This window comes from Ostrea edulis, chromosome 6 (assembly GCF_947568905.1).
Source record: "Ostrea edulis chromosome 6, xbOstEdul1.1, whole genome shotgun sequence".
Lineage (NCBI taxonomy): Eukaryota > Metazoa > Mollusca > Bivalvia > Ostreida > Ostreidae > Ostrea > Ostrea edulis.
Window position 1 is genome coordinate 92794926 of NC_079169.1, and position 17313 is coordinate 92812238.

At 36.6% G+C, this 17313-nt stretch overlaps 1 protein-coding gene across 1 annotated transcript in view; it reads left to right on the forward strand.

Moving 5' to 3' along the window:
• Nucleotides 1-17313, forward strand: part of LOC125683444 (glutathione hydrolase 1 proenzyme-like) — a 32553-nt gene that overhangs the window by 13862 nt on the left and 1378 nt on the right. Inside the window, exons 8-15 of the mRNA XM_056142731.1 lie at nt 1307-1511; nt 3128-3288; nt 3573-3725; nt 3878-4011; nt 4107-4297; nt 5341-5428; nt 14032-14175; nt 16485-16598. Of these exons, the coding sequence (XP_055998706.1) occupies nt 1307-1511; nt 3128-3288; nt 3573-3725; nt 3878-4011; nt 4107-4297; nt 5341-5428; nt 14032-14175; nt 16485-16598 (1190 nt within the window). The remainder of the gene's footprint in view (nt 1-1306; nt 1512-3127; nt 3289-3572; nt 3726-3877; nt 4012-4106; nt 4298-5340; nt 5429-14031; nt 14176-16484; nt 16599-17313) is intronic.

Below are 17313 nucleotides of genomic sequence, written 5' to 3' on the forward strand. Positions count from 1 at the left end.
CATTCTTTTAATCGTCTCTACTTTGACATTGGCTTTGATCCAGTGGCCGGTTTAAATGGGGTGGGGGAGCTCCCTTTGAAATACACACATATTTTTCCACTTAGAATACAACACTTTTGTTCTCAAAATACTTAGCAGAATGCTCCTTCTAACTTCTTTTAAGCTGAAATTCCAGGAGGCAAACCCCAGAATCCTTTTCATTTTCCATTTGATCCATGTTTTGTGAATTTCCTGACCACGAGAATAAGTTGATTCTATTTTTCCGAGTTACCTTTTGTGATAGAATTTTGGACTTGGACAATGAACAGCGATAAACATACGGTTGATTACTATTATGAATTGTAGTATTTTGTGGCGCCAGTCAGAAAGAGTATTCACTGAAGAATGTATTCAAAAGGGTGAGGATGGCTGCAAACTGTAATATTATAGAGAAATATGGAACTATGCATGTAACTATTACCAGTTGGTAAAAAACGTTCCGAATATATATATATAACTGCATTGGTTTGACAATCTTGCTAGGCGGTGGGTGCCGTACGTCGCTGGTTCGACCCCGGACTGGGGCGAAAATTTTCAGTACCTAGTTGTGATTATTTAGTGCTTTATGTATTAATTAATTGATTTTCACATGTATCGTTTAGATCCTAGGGGTAAACGTAAGGTTGGGTGTTATAATTGTTTGTTTGTGCTTTATATTAAATATTCTATACAATTGCATCGAGAGATCCACTCTCCTTATAAAATATCTTAAACACTGAATGACACATCGACTGTGTGGGATTGCATCAGTGTGTATAAGTAGCGATTTAGGAGCATAACAAAGCTTCCTTTTCGGGAAGTCGTTGTGGCCGAGTGGACTTACGCACTGGTTTGACAATCTTGCTAGGCGGTGGGTGCCGTACGTCGCTGGTTCGACCCCGGACTGGGGTGAAAATTTTCAGTACCTAGTTGTGATTATTTAGTGCTTTATATATATATATGATACACGATACACACTTCTACCAACTTGTGCTTTATGTTTTCATTAAAATGTCATTTTATTCTTGAGTGTTGAAAAGTTACCTAATGTAATATACAGGGAAAATCATCGATCATCGTCATCTGTAATTGATGTTTCTGACTTAAAATTCAATTTTATCTACTTAATACCAGGTATCATCGACAGGACAAATATAAAATGCCAGAAAGCTTATTTATTTATTTAGTTAAATCTATTATTAGCATATGGACTGAACACAAGTGGTATTAGATACTTACTGGGGGGAAAATGCTGATAGTGACGAGTTTATTTATGTTATCCTTTCAGATGCAAAATATATAGCAATACCAGGAGAACTAAAAGCCTACTGGACGTTACATAGGAAATACGGTCGTCTCCCTTGGGCGGAACTCTTCAAACCTGCTGTGAATTTCGCCAGAAACGGATTCCATGTGTCAAACAGCCTCTCCAAGGCTATATCGTTCATGAAAAACATAAAGAAAAAAGATTTAAACAATTTTCCTCCTTTATGGTATGCACTTAAATCTTAGCACCCTTAATTTAATATCAACTTATAAATCAATTCATAGATCAATATTCACTTATAAATTAACCCAAAAATTAATATTCACGTATAAACTAACCCAAAAATGAATATCCACGTATAGACTAACCCAAAAATTAATATCCACGTAAAGCCTAACCTAAAGATTTTAGAATATTTACGTATAAAGTATTTGATAACATAATATATCCACCTTATACAAATGACCGCTAATCGACAGAATAAGAGGGATATGGATGATTAAGGGTTGTGTGTAAGACAGGATGTACTTTACATACCATATGTCAGTCTGTGCTATATGAACAATAAAATCAAATACATCTAGTGCTATTGATATCAAAGCTCAATGTTATGGAAAGGGGGCATTTAGGATTCAGCCGCCAACACCACCAACACCAACACCACCAAGCGTCGTATGTAACATACGCTATTGACACGACATACATTGTTCCTTTTCAACCCAATCCTTGAAACTATCATCATAGAAAAGCACTGTACCAATTTGGGGGTCAAAAGGTCAAATATGACAATCAAATTTACCGTAAAATTCTTTTGAATATCGTGTGAATGGTAGTGTTTAACTTCCTGTTTAATTCGTGGAGGTTAAATTCTCTATCTGAGTATGAATTAGCTGCAGAACTGTAGCTCTCTGAAAAAATATTGGAACGGAACAGAGAGCTACAGATCCACTCCTTGACCGGTTACCTAACATGGCTACGCCAACAAACGAAATCATTTCAAAGCTGTGAGTTTTTGGGTCGTATGGGGCTTTAATTAATTTTGGGAGGTATGTTTGGACACAAGTATAGTAGGAAAATATGTTGATAATTTTTTGATATTAAATTTATAATAAGCAACACAAGAATACAACGATATCAGGTCTCAACCGTGTGCAGCTTTTTGTGCGCTGTAAATCGAAGGTTTTTATAAGGGGTGGATCTGTAGCTCTCTGTTCCGTCCCAAGATTTTTTCAGAGAGCTACAGTTCTGGAGCTAGGTATATATGAATACCCTCTTAATATATTGGTCCATGTACCTAGATGCTCTACTTAGCATTAATTGACTTACGCTATTGCTAAACATCGTAATTCTATGTACTAGTATTTCTTACATTCCTACAACATACCTTGTAAAGTGTGTGATCTAAAGGTCAAGTCATGTCACTGCTAGCAGTGGACAGCATAATACAGAATGATTTTCAAACAGAGCAGTAACCATAGGAAAAAGAAACGGGAAGAAAATAAAGTATAGGAGTAGAAAGTGTAACAAATATATTGTTGAATTAAATGTATAATCATCGTCGGATATCCACGGCTGATTTCGTCTTCTACTCATCACGTGATGAGTAAAAGACGAGATCAGCCGTGGGTATCCGACAATGATGTATAATTTGCGTTGCTACTTTTTTTTTAAATAGTTAGCATGTTGAGGATTGAAACTTATTAATTGAAAATTGTTAAAGAAATAATTACCCCCCCCCCCCTTTACGTCTTTGTCCTACTCAATTGAGATGTGACGATTTTTCATGCTATCCGTTGATAGGTTTTAAGAAATATGATATGTTTCGTCATTTTCTGATTCCAGCGATGTGTTTTGTGACAACGAAGGAAATATTGTACCAGAGGGGACCCTAGTCAGAAACGTCAGGCTTGCGAATTTCCTGGAGATGATAGCAGAAAAGGGTCCCGGTTACTTCTATAACAGCTCCCTAACCGATGTAGTGGTCTCGGAAATCAACGATAAGGGTAGAACAGCACTACATCAGTAGCTAGTGTACACACATGGCTATTAGTAGCCGCAGAGACTCAATGAAAACTCATTACAGTTTAATGTGTTGCTGGGGTCAGTAGTTATGTGTAGTAGTTGTTCACTTTTATGTTAATCCAGTGACATTTGATAAGATAGAGATTAGGCACGAGATCCGCGTTAAATGCTGCGTAATACTGAGGTTAAAAAAAATACCCTCCATTTGAACTTGGACCTGTTACTTAGTATGCACACACATAACATATTTTTATATACATTTCAGTTTCCTTTAAATTCTGGGACAGAAAAGATTTGGAGACTTACCACGCCAAGGAGGGTCCTGCTCTTTCTGTGGACCTGGGACAGTGGATTCTACACACAGTTCCCGACCCCAGCGGGGGGCCTGTTCTGGCTCTTCTCATGAACATTTTTAAAGGTAGACGATGTGTGATCATAAAATAATAATGCCTTATTGCTTTCCTTTGTTTCGTAACAATTTGAAAGAATGATCAAAATTTGAATTCAAAATCATTGCATTATCAATTTATATCTACCCATTAGTATTTTGATGATCATGATGTGTTTCAGAACTTAAACTTTCTAAAGCCTCAATGATCAAAGACCCTGCGAAGACTTACCATTTAATGATAGAGGCGACCAAGTTTGTCTACTCCTTGCGGCCTCTGCTCGGAGATGGAGATTTTGAACCAGATGTTAAAGATGTAAAAATCATTTAGATTATTTCTTTAAAACTATCAGAATTTCTATCACGTGATATTGAGGTTCACTGATTTTCATATAATTTATTTACGCACAGCTTGTTACGCATTTAGTATCGAGGAAGCTGGCGGAAGACCTGGCTAAACTCATAGACAGGGATCGAACTCATCCTCAGTCGTATTATACTAACCATACCATGACATCACATGACGAACAAGGCACTAGTCACGTGTCTGTGTTAGCGCCAAATGGGGACGCATTATCCGCAACTAGTACGATAGAATATTAGTAAGTATCTGGTTTTTATACCCCCTGCAAACGAAGTTTTGGGAGGGGGGGTATACTGGAATCACTTTGTCCGTCTGTCCGTCCGTTTGTCCATAGCCGCAATTTGTCCGAAGTTTATTTCTAATACCGCTAGACATATTTCATTCAAACTTTATCAAATCTTCTATATATTATGTAGTTGTGCATCTCATATTTTCATTGAAATATTTTAACAGTTATAGAAGTTACGTACATTTTCTTTTCATTTTGGGGGTTGCACACTTTGTCCAGAGTTTAATTCTGATACCCTTGAACAGATTTGATTCAAACTTTATTCTCATCTTATATATATAATGTAGTTGTGCATCTTTTATTTTCATTGAAATATTTTAACAGTTATGGAAGTTACGGACATTTTCTGGTTTGGTTGTACTTGTAGTAATAGACACAATTTGTCCAGAGTTTATTTCTAATACCGTTTTACGCTCATAAGTCAATCAGGAATTGAAGAAGTGGAAAGAAGTTCAACAATGAAGTTCAACTACATTTCTTCTCATCCGTCCGTCCGTCCGTTTGTCCGTAGACGCAATTTGTCCGAAGTTTATTTCTAATACCGCTGGACATATTTCATTTAAACTTTATGCACATCTTCTATATATACTAATGTCATTTATTTACTGACAAAATCAATGACAAAGTAAAGTTGGCATAACATAATGATCTTTAACAAAGTGAATATAAACTAAAGACTAGAAGAGTTGACCAGGGATTTGCAATCATACAGCCTAAAATGTGCCAAATAGTTTTAATATTTCATGTACTGCTGTACAGTAGAATATACACTTCTGCATTCACATTGATTGCCCTGTAGATAATATGAAAATATCCAATGTGCTTGCATTAAATATTTCCCATCATCTTATATGTCCCGCGGGGGGTATTAGTCCCGTTAGGACAGTTCTAGTTCTTTCTGTCACTGCTTCTGTTCTCTCTCTCTCTCTCTCTCTCTCTCTCTCTCTCTCTCTCATGAAAGTTCCGATGCTTCATCTTTCACACCTTCGCAGTTTAGGTTCATTGGTTATGTCCAATACAACGGGAATCATCTGGAACAATGAAATGTGTGACTTCAAACTCAAACGGACGGAAGAAGCGGTAAGAGTTAGACCTCTTTTAAACATTACATCACATCTGTATCAAACGCTTGAAAAGGATGTCCAGTTTTAGAAACTATAACACATAACAAGCCGGACTATGTTCGTTATCAGCGATGGATCTAGAGGGGATTAGGGGTTAGCGCCCCCCCCCCCCCCCCCCCTTGTTGAATATGTTTGACAGAATAAGGTTATTTTTAACACATTAGGGTCTTCAACCCCTCCCCATCTCATGGGTGGAAAAGGTACAAACTTGAATGATAACACACACACACACACACACACACACCCTTTGAAAATTATTTGGATCCGCTCCTGATGATGGTGCTTTCATTGAAAAACAAATCCTGGCAAGCAGAGTTTATATTGATATCTTTAAATCGTTCTTTTCCCCTCTTTTTGGAAACTTGGTCCACATTACACATGGATTATACCTCTTATAGGGGCATGGACACGATTGAGTTGAACATTTTATATTTTCATTTTTATTGTTTATAATGCTCAACTAAAGTACTTCTAATGGTCATCAAAATTCGAATACCAATTTTTGAGTTACAAGTGAAACACAGTACTCACAATTCTTTGTTATGTAAACAAGGCTTGTGTCATGTTTTTGTTTACATATACGAGGGCTGTTCGATATGTAATGTGTATTGTACCACAGCGCGATAACACTTTACATGATTTCGTGGATGATGATACTCTTGAATAGCTCTATTCAATACCTTTTCAACGGTATAAACACGAGCCTTCAGCTCCACATAGTTTAAAACTTATAGTCATTTCAATAGAGACAGTCGTTGACCACTGTTGTAAAATTGGTTGGGAAACGGGTTGAGAACATTGAAGAAATTGGAGCTTCTATAAGAGTTCGCACAAAACTCGGTCATTCGGTAATGCAGATGTTTATTGAATTGGGGGAAGTTTATGGGTCTGATAAGGTATCTTATGAGACAGTTCGTAGGTGGAGAACAAAAGTCAGGGAAATAATTGAAAGTGATGGCAAATACACGATTCGTTATATTGCCAAAGCTGTTGGTATGTCGCTATCGCGGATGCATTTCATTTTGAAGCGTATTTTGAAAGTACGAAAGATTTCTGCCAGATGGAGACCGCATATATTGACAGATGACCAAAAACGGATACGAGTACAAACCGCTAAGCAATTGCTCAAAATGTTTCCCAAATTCAATCAAAGACGATTTGCAAACATCGTTACTGATGACGAAACATGATTCACTATTTCGAACCAGCAAGAGAAATTGGAAACAAAATATGGATAACTAAACACGGTAGAAGGCCTGTAGTTGCCAAAATAACCATAAACACAAAGAAGGTTCTTTATTGCATATTCTTCTCATGTGATGGTATAGCCATACACATTCCAGTAACGAAGGGCAAAAGTGTTACAGGTCGGCATTATCGAGATGTTATACTAAAAAATCTTAAGAAATAGTATCATAAACGACGCCCTGTGTCAGCATTTAGGCATGTTCGTCTACTTCATGATTATGCTCCACCACATACATCTGAGCTTGTGAAGAAATTTTTAAAGTCGGAGAAGGTTACCGTCTTGCCACACCCACCATACTCTCCAGATCTAGCCCCATGCGACTTTTTCCATAACTTAAAAAGTTCTTATCTGGTCGTTGTTACAAGTCCCGACAAGCCCTTGGCTCAGCCATCAGTCAGTACCTCAGAGGTCTACCTAAATCAGCGTACCTTGACGTATTTCCGAAATGGATTCAGAGATTGAAATTGTGTATTTCAAACCGCGGAGAATATTTTGAAGGGATGTAATGTTCATTTCACTATTTGAGTCGATTGCTTTTGAGATATGTACAATACACATTATATATCGAACAGCCCTCGTAGATTGCTGAATAGACAATAGCATGCTTAAAACAAAATGGGATGTGCTAAACACTAGAAACTAATCAACTGTGTTCAGAATTAAGGGTTAGGGTAACTTGTAAATTGAAAAATCTTCTTTAAACGAAGTTTTATTTGTATATTAAACCTATGTAAACAAAACCATGGCGCGAGCCTTGTTTACATAACAGAAAATAGTCAGCTTTCTATCTCCCATGTAACTTGACAAGTGACATTCAAATGTTTGCTGACTATTAGAAATACCTTAGTTAAACATTCTATACATTAAAAATGGAAGAAAAATAAAATTTGAAAATTTTCAGCTCAAATCGTGTCCATGCCCTGACTTTCTTTTTGAAACTTGAATAAAAATGTAAATATCAGCAATACATGTATTTTCCTTTTGAATAGAATCGCTTAGCTGGGTAGCTCAGTAGGTTAACGTATCGACTGCTGATAAATATTGTTTTTGCGTTCAAGTCTAGAAGAGGTTTTATTTTAATTTCATTTTTACAGATTACTTTCTACTAAAACTAGTACATTTTGACTAAATAAAGTTCAACGCCAGCTTTTTGGTTGTACTGTATATATGTTTTTACACGTGGATGAAAGGTGAAGATAACGAACAGTGATCACTCTCATAACTCCTATAAGCAATAAAAAATAGAGAGTTGGGCAAACACGGGCCCCTGGAAATACCAGAAGTGGGATCAGGTGTCTAGGAGTAAGCATCCCCTGTCGACCAATCACACCCGCCGTGAGCCCTATATCTTGATCAGTTTACTTTTTACCCGAGTTGCAACGAAGTTGAACTCGGCTATTGGTTTGGTGATGCGGGCGGGTGGGCGGGCGGTTGGGCGTCAACAACTGAGTTCCGGATGATAACTCGAAAAGTTTACAATCTAACCAAATGAAACTTTGATATATTGTTGGGTACTAGGTAACGAAGACCCCTATTGATTTTGGAGAAAATAGGTCAAAGGTCAAGATCACAGTGACCGAATATAGAATGAAAATTTCAGAAAAATTTGGTTTCCGGATGATAACTCAGAAAATTTACATCCGAATCAAATGAAACTTGAGTATATTGTTGGGTACGAGGTAAGGAAGACCCATATTGATTTTGGAGAAAATAGGTCAAAGGTCAAGATCACAGTGACCGAATATAGAATGAAAATTTCAGAAAAATTTGGTTTCCGGATGATAATTCAGAAAGTTTAAATCCGAATTAAATGATACTTAAAGATATTGTTATGTACAAGGTAAGGAATACCCCTATTGATTTTGGAGAAAATAGGTCAAAGGTCAAGGTCACTATGACCGAAAATGGAATTTAAAATTCCCAAAAATTTTGGTTCCGGAGGATAACTCGAAAATTTTTAATTTGAATCAAATGAAACTTGGATATATTGTTGGATACCAGCAAAGCAAAGCAAGGCCCCTATTGATTTTGGAGAAAAATGGTCAAAGGTCAAGGTCACAGTGATCGAAAATAGATTGAAAACTTCAGACAAATATGGTTTCTGGACAGTAACTCGAAAAGTTTAAATCTGAAATTAGTTCTTCACAATTATAAATATGCCGCATCATTCCTGACTTTTCAATATATCCCATGCAACTCGGCTCATGCACCCCTGGGTGCATTCATTGATTTTTGATAGAATAGATCCAGGTGTAAAAACATGTTTGCCCTTGACGATCTGGGTTAGTATAGGTCCTTAGAATACCTTGCTTGTCGTAAGAGGCGACCAAATGGGATGAGACCGCAAAAACCGATACCCCGTATCACAGCAGGGGTGGCACGGTAAAGATCCCTCCCTGCTCAAAGGTCGTAAGTGCCGAGCATTAGCCTAAATTTTTAGCCCTTCACGGCAATGGTGACGTCTTCAAATGAGTGAAATATTCTCGAGAGGAATGTTAAACGTTATATAATCTATAAATCTTTCATTTTGTTTACATTGCCAATTTTTTCTTTCTTTTTATATCGGGGGACTTTAATTAGTAACAATGTATGAGATATTTCTTGGTTATCTCCCCTTTTAATTCACACCACTAAAGATATTTTTTATGGAAAGAGCAAACGAGCTCCAATAGATCTACATTCAACTTGTATTACATAAAAGTAAATTTGAAACTTTTCAATTTCAAAATATTATACTCCCATATCAGATTTCTCCGGTGTTTTATTCCTCCTTAACTTTAGAGAGCGGCCTTTTCTTCTTATCTGTATGAGTGGATCTCGTGGTAACGCACCTCACAACAAATGAAGGATTGTCTTGGCATTGTTCTCCCGGAGTATAAAGCCAAATGTTCTGTATAACAACAAAGATATGTGTGGTTGTATGTTGCAGAGGATGTGATGAAATGCTAAACATCTCAATAGACGGTGAATGCCTGTGGAATGTGAAAAATAGTTCGATATCGCATTTAATTTGTTCCTGGAAACTGAAGTCTAATACCCAGTACTTGATTTGGTCTCTTATTAAGGAAACTTGATACAAAACAAGTGCTAAGCTAATTCAGGGGATACATGTCCCCCGACAGAAATTGGGTGGAATACCTTTAAAAATGCAGAAGGAGAGAGAGAGAGAGAGAGAGAGAGAGAGAGAGAGAGAGAGCAATTACACATGGTACCCCCCCCCTACATTTTCAGAAAAAGTGAATACATCCAAGTGAATACATCCTTTCATTAAACCCTGATCTAAAATGTTTGTAAATGCACTAGGATGAATTTAGTCACAAATGTTATTGTTGTCTAGCATTACCTTTCGCGATTTTCAATGAAAGTAATTTCCATGCTGACTTAACTTGCAACCTGTAAAAGAGGATGACTTGCGATTCGTTGGTTTTTGTTAACTCGTTCATCAATTTCGTAAAGAAGAATTTCTGGTTTGCAGGCTTTCATAACTAATTCATCAATTTGATTACAATGTCATTGTCATGTTTAATATTTTAACTTCTTACCAGTCTTTTAACATCGTGTGAAACACGGATGCACCTATATGGCCAAGTTCAAGGCCATGAGGTAAAAATGATGGGAAAATAAAGGTCTCGTCACAAGGAATACATAAGTGAAATATGAAAGCCCTAGCACTAACTGTTCAAAAAGTAGGATCAATATTAAAGTTCTTCAAAAGAAAGTCAAACTCAAAGTGAAGGTCAACATGTTGAAAAAGAAATTTGTACCAAAACAAATGTCTTGCCGCAAGGAATACATATGTACTATGAAAGCCCCATTACCATCTATTCATAAGTTATTGGCAAGGTTTTGCCGACAAACAGTAAAACTATATCCCCAATCTCCAATTATGGGCATAAAACATAGGCGCTTCATATTTTAAAGTAAACAGTCACCGGTTGTAAGAAGGGGGTAGTTTTGCAGTATAAACCTATTTGATACCTTATACAAATTGTGACCTTGACCTTCACATTTTGATCTTAAAATCGTTAGAGGTATTTATTATGTTATAGAGATTCTTCACATTGTTCAAGTATTTTGAACATCATTGACTGATGGTACAGGGGTTTCTACTGTCTCGTTTAAATTCAGCATTTCGCAACTTCTATGGTCGTTATAAAGATCTAGTTTGCCAATACAACCTATCATAGGGTCGAATGCTGTCTGATGTGTTTTATACCGATTGTTAGACCGTTCTTGGCACACTCAATTTGACTATGGATAACTCCGTTGATCTGATCAAGATATAGGGCTCACAGCGGGTGTGACCGGTCGACAGGGGATGCTTACTCCTCCTAGGCACCTGATCCCACTTCTGGTGTGTCCAGGGTTTCGTGTTTGCCCAGCTATCTATTTTGTATTGCTTATAGGAGTTAAGATATTGATCACTGTTCATTATCTTCACCTTTCATTGATTGTCATTGCATTCGTGTGGGGAAAACTAATGTTATTATTTGGAAACTCTTTTGTGTAATGCAAGGTGAAGATAACGAACAGTGATCAATCTCATAACTCCTATAAGCAATACAAAACAGACAGTTGGGCAAACACGGACACCTGGACACACCAGAGGTGGGACCAGGTGCCTAGGAGGAGTAAGCATCCCCTGTTGACCGGTCACGCTCGCCGTGAGCCCTATATCCTGATCAGAAATATTTGAATTTCTGACCTTGAAATTTGATATCAAAGTTAATACACTCTAGAAATGGTGTTTAGATCCTAAACACAAAGTTAAACACATTTCTTGTGTACAGTTTTGAACGCGTTCTAAATCTAAACATGGTTAACACTTTTTGTGTTTAGGTTTTAAACATGTTTAACACTTTTTACGTTTAGGTTTTGAACATGTTCAACCCAATGTATTTAGGTTTTGAACATGTTTAAATCTCTTTGTGTTTAGGTTTGGAACATGTCTAACTAATTGTGTTTAGGTTTTGAACATGTTTAATTCTTTTTATGTTTAGGTGTAGAACATGTTTAACCCTTATTATGTTTAGGTTTTGAACATGTTTACCCTTATTGTGTTTAGGTTTTGAACACGTTTACCTCTTTTGTGTTTAGGTTTTGAACATGTTTAGTTCTCCTTGTATTTAGGTTTTGACTTTGTCTCAATTACAAAATGATTTGCTAACCTTCTATTTAAAACTCAATCCACAGCATTAAAGAGTCTTAAATAGTAGTTTTCTCTTCTATTATAGGAGAATAACATTGCAAAATCTAGCAAGAATATCCCTTGTATTACAAACTGTGTCTATGGGATCCATGATGTTTCAAATCGAACAATGCGGGTTTGCGCGGTTCTTCTCAAATTACTTGCAAGTCCGATAACTCTATTTCTATATTCTAATTGCCGAAACAACACGGTTGACATTTCCGTGATACATGTTAAAGACAAAACCATTAAAAATCACTTATGCACATATAAGAAGTAAACTATACATGCTTAAATATCATCCGGCAAGTACAACTTCAACAATTTTTTTGTCTTTGATATGCTAGTTTTTGCATAACAGGCACTGTCACATGTTGAATTAAAAAGGGGGGCATCAATTGCAACTGATGTTCTCTTTCACAAGATTTAAATGAATTTTGTTCCAATGCAAAGTAAGAGTGGTGCATTGGTTTAAATTAACACTAAAGGCACGTCTAATACCAGAGACAATGAATTACACTATTTTTTTTATTCAATATGTATGTGTCCAGACCTGTTCAAGTTGAAATGGAATTCCAGATCAAAATTTTCTGGATACTCCTAAACTCTGCTCATTTCCAACAGGAAAGGGTTGAAGCCCATAGACGGCTCTTCTAATGGTTCCATCAATTTTGGATATCGACCTCGACAGTGTATACTTGCAATACGGCGTATGATGTACACTATGGTCACTATCGGGGCCTGGTACACAATAGCAGTTTGAAGTATGGCAATTCTGACATGCAATTTTTTCTGCAATTCGAATTTCATTTACAGAAGACAGGAATATTCTACATGAAGACTGTAAAACTAATGTCAACAATGTTACTAAGCTTATCATGTTCAAAACCTAAACGCATAGACGTTTAGGATTGTGTTTAGACGTTTAGGATTGTGTTTAGCAAGTGTTTAGCATGTTATTTTGTGTTTAGATACTGTATTTTTGCATAGCTAAACATGTTCTCAGTCTGAACATGTTTAGGGTAGAACATGTTTATTACACTTCGCGTTTAGGATATAAGCACAATCCTAAACACGTTTAGACCTAAACACGTTTAAAAAGTGTTCCAAACCTAAACATTGTTTTTAGAGTGTAGGGGTGTAGGGAGTTATTGTTTGATTGATTGTATATTGTTTAACGTCCCTTTCGAGAATTGTTCACTCATATGGAGACGTCACCATTGCCGCTGAATGGCTGAAAAACTTAGGCCTACACTCAGCGCTTTCGGCCTTTGAGCAGGGAGGGATCTTTTTCGTGTCACACCGGCTGTGACACGGGGCCTCAACTTTTGCCGTCTCGTCCGAATGACAACCCATTTAGTCGCCTCTTACGACAAGCAAGGGGTACTGAAGACCTATTCTAACTCGGATCTCCACGGGATAGTTATTGTATGAAATTTCATTGCAAAAGCATGTTGACTTTCGGAGATAAAGTCTGGAAACAAAAGCGTGATAGACAGACAGAATGACGGACAGAATGATGGACAAAATGACAGACGGATGGACAGACAGAATGATGGACAGATGGATGAACAGACAGACTTATATCAATATCTTCTACATTTTGCTAAAAGTGGAAGACAAACATGAATGCATGGATAGGTTGATATTTTTTTTTTTTTTTATTTTTTTTGGGTTAGTTTGGTTGTAGTAGGTATAATTATAGAATTCTTTTAAAAGCAAAGGATTACAAATTTTCTGTGATGTTCAATAGTAGAAATATATTACCCCTCCCTATATAACTCTATACAAATTTTCCCCACTGCTTTGGACTTCATTGAGAAATCATGGCCCAAACATATACCCTCCATATCGTAAATTGTTTTTATTTTACTTACAAGAACCAGAAAGTTTTCATTTTCATCATTTCTTTTAAAAAGTTCATTTCTTGCAAGTGCCATTGAAGAAATATTCGTAAATATTGAAGTTCATTCAAGTGTGTCATTATCTTTGTCATGTCTTCAAAGTTATGTAATAGATCACGAAACCGTGTTTTATTTCGAGATTCTCCTGTCTTCTCTCTCTATTTTTTCTTTCTCTGCCTCCCTCTCATAAAGCAGTTCTTTGCACTATATTTCGTCAGGTTCCAGAAGTAAATGCACCAAAACCGGGAAAGCAGCCTCTATCTTCCATGTCGCCTGTCATCTTTATTGACAAAAAAAGCGGGAAAGTCAGACTAGTGATTGGAGCTGCAGGAGGCACGAGAATTACAACCACTGTGGCACAGGTATATCATAGTCAAGGTCAAACACTGCAAACAGGTATATCATAGTCAAGGTCAAACACTATCACACATGTTTATCATAGTCAAACACTATCACACAGGTATTTCATAGTCAAACACTATCACACATGTATATCATAGTCAAACACTATCACACAGGTATATCATAGTCAAACACTATCACACATGTATGTATACCATAGTCAAACACTATCACACATATGTATCATAGTCAAACACTATCACACATGTATATCATAGTGAAATACTTTCACACATGTATATCATAGTCAAACACTATCACACATGTATATCATAGTCAAACACTATCACACATGTATATCATAACCAAACACTATCACACATATGTATCATAGTCAAACACTATCACACATGTATATCATAGTGAAATACTTTCACACATGTATATCATAGTCAAACACTATCACACATGTATATCATAGTGAAATACTTTCACACATGTATATCATAGCCAAACACTATCACACATATGTATCATAGTCAAACACTATCACACATGTATATCATAGTGAAATACTTTCACACATGTATATCATAGTCAAACACTATCACACATGTATATCATAGTCAAACACTATCACACAGGTATATCATAGTCAAACACTATCACACAGGTATATCATAGTCAAACACTATCACACAGGTATATCATAGTCAAACATTATCACGCAGGTATATCATAGTCAAACACTATCACACATTTATACCATAGTCAAACACTATCACACATGTATATCATAGTCAAACACTATCACACATTTATACCATAGTCAAACACTATCACACATGTATATCATAGTCAAGGTCAATCTCTATTACAGCTACATATAGTGAAATTCTCTCTCTCTCTCTCTCTCTCTCTCTCTCTCTCTCTCTCTCTCTCTCTCCAGACTATTTAGCTATAATAAATTTGCTATGTGTTTTATTCTGAACGTACATGTATGAATACAATATCGTATGTAACATTTTGTGAGAAAATACATAAAAATCTAACATTGATTGACTTGTCATTATACTCAGTCTAGTGTATCATCTTGCTCCCGTGGATACTTTTGTGTTGCTCTGGGACAATGCAAGGGCGTTTATCTTAATTTCTGTCTTTCAATGCTCAGTCTTATGTCTGCCTACAACTTTAATATCTTACCGTGTAGATCAGCGAGCGATGATTGCACACTACAACCATGATCGAAGAAGTGTTGTATCATATGCATCTTTGATTATACATACATCATTTTTAAAAAGTGACAAGAGATTCTAGCAAAATAATTAATATTGGAAGCATTAACACTTAAAGGTTTAATTTTTTAAATTGGTGCACAAACTCGATTGCTAAGTGTTTGCTGCTAAGTGTTTGCTTTTTGATTTGCAGAACAGCGTTCACATTTTTTCAAGTGGGTTTTAGGTCTTGGTTGGGGAATGTGTAGACCCAGAACAGTTGTGTACGACGCTGGACCAGAGCTCAGCCTAGCTAGTTACAATTCCCTAAGAACAAATGTAGGTTACATGCGACGATGGGTCAAAACTAGGTCGAGATAGATACATTATTCCCTAACCAAAAGTGAGAGTCACATCGCTGTTGATGAAGACCCTAAAGACCTAATTTGCATGTAACGAACACTAAAAAGTAAAGTTGACACCTGGTTTAATTCATCATTTTAAGTCCGGTGCTTCCACGCGTTATCATATCCATTCACTGGTTGTCTGTCCTTCGGTTCGTTCCTGTTTATTTGTATAATCTAAAAAAAAATCCCACAGGGGTGGGGGTCGCCATAACGGAGTCCGTGGTAAGGGTCTCAGAAATTACGGAAACCCACTGTATTATTCGATGCATCAAAGAAGAGTAGCGGTAAAGAAGCGCTATATACATCCCCGAATTATGTCAATGCATAAAACATTGATTATCTAGCGATGAACCCCCTCTGGACGTAGCTGTATAAACTTCCCCTTTGAAGATTAATGCAGGATATCGCGTTATCTACAACCGTCGATAGTAGCAGACATACGATATTGTGTGACGATTGCTTCCCATCAGCTAACGTGTACCATTTTTGTATTTTCATTCACACCAAAAAATTCATCAAAATTCGTATACCGCGTATTCTATTGATTGGATTCAAACCAGAGTTACTGTCTTGGGTACCAAATGCCATTTGTCATATCAATATTGTATTATTGCTTTCGCTCAAAAATCATGTTTAGTGAGCTAGTTTTTGATAGTTGTTGTGGGTTTTTGTTTTATCTATCTATTTATTTTTTGCATATATTTGCAGATATCGGCCAGAGTGTTACTATTTGGTGAGACAATTGAGGAAGCTATTCGAAAGAAGAGGTTTCATCACCATTTTTCTCCCAATGTTTTAAAGTACGAGTTCGGTTTTCCACAGGTATGCAATTTAACATGGGGAGAAAACAATTATCAAACATATGTACGGTAGGAAATTCGGTTTGTGCGTCTCATCTCGTTCCATTAATTCAGAAGAGAATACCCCACAAGAATCAGCAGGGCAAATATGACAACAAAAAATTAAAACATAATGAATTATTTGCGTCTGGAATCCGAATTTCAGCCGAGCCGTGTCGGAGGATGATATAAACTACGTGGGGAGCTCCAGTTTCCGGGAGGGAAACTATTTGTAATTTTTTAGTGTATTCCAAATAACAGATTTATATATATGTATTTGTAACAAGTAATCGTCAGAAACACTGACAAATTAATACGGACAGGTAGGAGAGTAGAAGATTAATAAGACAACGTTAGATTTTGTGATTCGAGCTCCGACAGCTGTGTTCTAACAGATCAAAAACAACTCGCATGTGTTGTCTGATGATGATCCGGGGCGGATGTAACGCTTTGTATAGCTTATTTGTTAGAGTGAAGTCAATTATTCATTTTCATATTTCGTTCTATAACGTTTCTCCAAGAATTCAGCCTTGGTTGATATGGTGTGAAGACATTTTTATGTGTTGAGAGCCTCGTAGATAACTGGAGAGGCATTTGTCGAAGTTATAAAATATGAAGAATTTATTAACACTTCTAAATTAATGGGAGTGCGTACACATTTGTAAAACTGGAAACATACGCAACAAACAAATCATTCT